Source organism: Gastrolobium bilobum, unplaced genomic scaffold (genome assembly GCF_033153095.1).
Source record: "Gastrolobium bilobum isolate Gb01-03AN ecotype WA unplaced genomic scaffold, APGP_CSIRO_Gbil_v1 utg2393, whole genome shotgun sequence".
In the NCBI taxonomy this organism is placed as follows: domain Eukaryota; kingdom Viridiplantae; phylum Streptophyta; class Magnoliopsida; order Fabales; family Fabaceae; genus Gastrolobium; species Gastrolobium bilobum.
In genome coordinates, this window is record NW_026895746.1 from 89,011 (window position 1) to 94,283 (window position 5,273).

At 37.0% G+C, this 5,273-nt stretch overlaps 1 protein-coding gene across 1 annotated transcript; it reads left to right on the plus strand.

Moving 5' to 3' along the window:
- The first annotated feature begins 1,491 nt into the window (after positions 1-1,491).
- LOC133295605 (RING-H2 finger protein ATL70) lies at positions 1,492-1,995 on the plus strand. The gene has a single exon (XM_061494444.1). The coding sequence runs from the start codon at positions 1,492-1,494 to the stop codon at positions 1,993-1,995; it is 504 nt and encodes a 167-aa protein (XP_061350428.1).
- The last annotated feature ends 3,278 nt before the right edge of the window (positions 1,996-5,273 follow it).

Here is a 5,273-nt window from a genome sequence, read left to right on the forward strand (position 1 = left end):
ATATTTATATACATGTATATGTATTTTAACCCGGCCTTATATATCCAATTTATTGGGTCAGTTACTAAAATCCATTAGAGAGGCTATATCCTTGAAGTAAAATAAATATTATCTCATTATATATGATCGCACTTTCTTACATGAGTTTCTCCCATATTAGGTGAGAATACTTCTCACACTCCTAGCGGGGCCTATAAGAGCATAAATAATCATGGCTCTTTCTCTCCAATTAAAGGAATCTTCTCTTAGTTATAAATATTTCATCATCTTCATAGAACAGCCACCTTTTGCACATTTATTTTCCTTATTATTGTTCTGGTGGATTATAGCCTTAGATCCACCTGACCCTTAAACTCTCTCCTTAATTCTGAGCTTATACATGAGACCCACTTATAGTTTAGTTTTCAACATAATTTAACTCCAATTAGATTGGAATTGTTTAAAGGGTTAATATCAAATAAAACAGTGCAAGATTTGATGCACTACCAAACTGAAAACAGTGTTTTTGGGGCATTTGGTGGTCATCTAACAGAGTCAAAAGCATAATTAGCTAATCTGCCATCCTATTGGCTTCCACATGTACACAGGGTCTCTTTCCTCCCTTCCAAGCCTCTTCTATTATTAACCAAGTGGTGGGGAAAACAAAACACTAGTTGTTTCATTTTATTGATTCAACATCTTCATGAACGCAAGTTATTGAACTCAACCATTAATTATTAGTATTTTTTTATAGTTTTAATTTAAAATATGCAATTTTGTTAAGTCTGACATGTAATTTGACTTTACTAAACTTTCGGATTTTGATCAAATAAATAAACATTGTAGTTTTAATATGGTTGGTGACGGCTTTAACCAAAACAGGTGTACAAGGACAATAATTTTATGAATTATAAATCCATGTGGCTGCTTAAGATAGAGGAAGCTTATGTACACTTAATTGGCTTCAAGCTCTATATAGATTTTATATATGGACATACTAAATTGGCCAGACAAAAACTAACAAAACTTCATCAACAACTCTCCTAGTAATGCATGGAACGTGGCCAATTTCAACTATTGACCAATGACAGATAAGATTGTTAATGCTTTTTGAAAGAAAGATGTGATCTCAAATCAACAAACAAATAGTTTGATAGATGGATCAATATAGTAACTTAACGAGGGATCGTTGACTTGCACAAACTTGTGACATGTAAGCATAATCTAACGTTGAGAAATTGGAATGTATTCACATGCAATGCTTCGTTGGCTTTTCTTTACTTAATCACAAATACAAGTCTTTCCTTGATTCAAACGCAAGCCCCCCCCTTGGCCCCCATCTACCCCTTTTTCTCTCTCATGATACCGTTGACTTTATTTATGATCTTCCATCACCCAAATAACCAATACTTCCCTAGCCTCTACCATCACAATGGATGACAAAACCCCTTCTTTAATCTCCTTGATTATTCCAAAACCAGCTACTACTATTTCAATTTCATCATCAAGAAGATGAACAACACAACTGATTCCTCTGGATTCCTTGGTTCCAATGACATCAATGGCTTTGGCTATGGCATAGGAATTTCAATTGGAATTCTCTTACTCATCACAACCATCACACTCACTTCCTACTTCTGCACAAGGACACAGGCTCCAACTGCTCCAGCTTCAAGGAGAAGCATCCCTATGTTCCTGGAACCACGACATTCAATAGTTGATGTTGGCCTAGATGAAGCAACAATTCTGAGTTATCCAAAGATGCTCTACCCTGAAGCCAAGCTCAGAAAATCTGATTCAACAGCAACATGTTGTTCCATATGTCTAGCAGATTACAAGGCTACTGATATGCTTAGGGTATTGCCTGATTGTGAGCATCTATTCCACCTCAAGTGCATAGACCCTTGGTTGAGGCTTCATCCTTCTTGTCCTGTCTGTAGAACTTCTCCAATCCCAACACCCCTCTCAACACCTCTGGCTGAAGTGGTTCCATTAGCAAGCAGGCGAGATTCTTAGGTAGTTTTTAATATGTTTTTGCATCATTAGTAGACTAAGGTTATCACAATTTCACAAAGTACTTTATTGGTTTATTCTATATTGTAAATTCTTCTCTTGTTTCCTGTGTCAAAAAAAATATTTGTTGAAATTTGACAAATCTTGGTTTATCTTGAGTAGAACATAGAATTGAATCGTGTTGTATACGGGTATGGGAGCTTGAGAACCTAGCTAGGATAGAAATCATTAAACCTTTTTGTCAGAAATAAGTATAAGTAATTAAGTCTCACGGCTCGCATAAGTTAAAAATAGACTAAGGATATATGAATTTAGTGTTTTAAGATTTTGAGTTGAGACGTGAAGTTTATAATTAGTCCTAGTTACATGCTTGTTTAACATGAAAATTAGCCACTTTCCCTAACTCCCAAATAGAAAAATAATAAGGGAAAATATATAGTCAAAATAAGAGATTTTCTTTTGCTTGCTGTAATCAGCTAGATATAGACATATAGTAAGTTTATTTGAATACAAGCATAACTCAACTTCAGCAGCCTCTAAATTTTGACCTTTGTCTTTTGTCCGTGGCCAGAGTATATGCAAACCAAAAGCCATTTCGGATCTTATATCGGAGCCATACAATTCTGAAGTTAATCATTATCTATTTTAACAATACAAAGAAAACATCAAATCAAAATGAATAGGAAACTAGCACTTGTATTGGAGCAACATAACCCTTATTTAACTCATGTATTAATAATGAAATTCCTGATCCTGAAGCAATGACTTCGTATTAAGCATAACCACAATCGAGTTGCATGAAACTTGTATACATAGAAAAATAGCGTATTGAAGCTTTGGAGAAAGAAAAGAAAAATAGAAACTGATGTATTGTAGTTCCAAAACATCCGATGCTCTTATTCTTATACATCATAGGTCTTCTCTTCACAATGTTAGCTTGCAACATTTTGTCTACTCTCTGCAACATAATCTTAAAACTATTTGGGATTATTAGAGTAGCTATATTGTATACTGGACAACTGTGTTTATAGTTACAGCTGTACCCAGGGTTATTTGTGTAAATAGCCAACACATTAGTTGGTAAACTGAAGGTGACGTGTAAGCTTGTAACAAACTTAGTTGTCCTATAAAGGGAACGCATGTGTACTGTTTTCAGATAATAGAATAATATGAACTATTCATTCTCTCTCATCTTCTCCTTCGTTCTCTCTTTTCTCCCTCTCTTTCTTCGCTCACTGATTTCTCTGACGGTATCAGAGCTCTCTTTCTGAGGGCCTGATACAGATCCTCTCACTCAATGTCTTCCGCTTCGCAACCACGTTGTTCGTCGGCTTCAGCCACCGGAACCATCGCTGGAAATGGATCAACAGAAAATCAAAATCGATTGTCTTCTCTGTCGTTGTTCACTCATCAAATTTCTGTTAAGCTAACAAAAAGTAATTTTCTCCTCTGGAATCAAGTTGTAGAGCCGGTAATCACTTCTCACCAACTTCATCACTTTCTTGTGAACCCTAAAATACCTCTTCAGTATGAATCAGAGCAAGCTCGTGTTGAAGAAGTCATTAATCCTCTGTATACTGAATGGCTTCGTCAAGATCAGATGCTCCTGTCATGGATCCTTTCTACTGTTTCAGAAGAAGTCTTGAATGAGATCCTTGGCGTTAACCATGCATACGAAGCTTGGGAGCAGATCCACAAGTTCTTTCAAGGAATGATGAGATCTAAGACTCATCAGCTCAGATCTGAACTTCGTACCATCAAGAAAGGTGGGAGATCTGTAGCTGAGTACCTTAGACGTGTAAAATCCATCTGTTATGAACTGAAAGCTGTTAAAAGTCCTATTTCTGTAGAAGAACAAACTGAGTTAATATTAGCTGGTCTTCCTTCTGATTTCAATGCATTCATAACCTCTGTTAGAGCTCGTGAAAATCAATACTCACTAAGTGATTTGAGAGTTGAACTCATTTCCTACGAAATGATGCTTGCAAGGCAAAATGAAACTCTTCTGTCAGAATCAATGTCTGTGAATGTAGTTCAGAAAACTCCTACTGATCAAAAGAAAGTCTCTAGGTCTGAGTTAACACCTACAAGACCTCAATTTGCTGCTATGCAAGCTAACCAGAATCAGAACATGTACAGTCAAAGGCCTTATGGTTCAAATAGTGAAAGAGGCAGAGGAAGGTTCTATGCTCGAAGCAATAGAGGAGGAAGAAGTTGTGGACATAGCAATGTCCAATGTCAACTTTGCTATAAGTTTGGACATGGAGTTCAGACCTGTTGGTATAGGTTTGATGAAAACTTTATACCTGAGTTCTCTCCACCTGAAGCTCCTCATTACTTTCGATCAACACAGTCTTCGTTTCAGAGATCCTATCAATACAACAGAAATCCTACATCAAACCAACCTCAAGCTCTGTTGACCACAAATCAACCTCCACAAGCCACTCAACAGCAATGTAATGTTGCTCAGGGTCAAGGACTTCTGCCAACCCCTTCGAACATTCAAACTATTGAGTGGTATCCAGACTCAGGTGCTTCTCACCATGTAAGTGCTAATCCTCAGAACTTGCTACAAAGCACACAATTGTCAGGTGCAGACCAAGTTTACATAGGGAATGGTCAAGGTTTGAAAGTGAATGATGCTGGTCACTCTTCTTTTCCCTCTCCTCTCAAACCACACACTCATTTACATCTCCATAACTTACTTCTTGTTCACTCTATCATTAAAAATCTCATTAGTGTAAGTCAATTTGCTCGAGATAATGGTGTCTATTTTGAATTTCACCCCTCTACCTGCTGTGTAAAATCTCAGGTATCACATGAAGTGTTGCTGAATGGTGCTTTGGGAACTGATGGCCTATACCGCTTTCAAGGAGTTGATATTTCCTTGAATTATGATAAACACTCAAGTCAACAGTGCTCACCTACTCCTGTTTTCAATTCTGTCTCCTTTAGTCCTAAGACTGTGTGTAGTAGCTCAGTTTCTTCTAGTACCTTACCCACTGATGTACTCACACAATGCACAGTCAATGAAGCTAGTAGTTCTGTAAAGTTTGTAGGATCAAACTATATGTACTCACTTTGGCATTGTAGATTGGGACACCCTCACACTGAGGCCCTCAATTATGTTCTCAAATCTTGTAATATTTCCTTTCCAAATAAAACAGATATTTCTTTTTGCTCAGCTTGTTGTTTGGGAAAAATACATCGTTTGCATTCTGCCCCATCCACCAAAGTGTATGCAAAACCTTTTGATCTTGTGTTTAGTGACCTATGGGGTC

Bases quoted from the DNA above. Each gene is read 5' to 3' on its own strand.
- LOC133295605 (XM_061494444.1), top strand. From the start codon at position 1,492: ATGAACAACACAACTGATTCCTCTGGATTCCTTGGTTCCAATGACATC.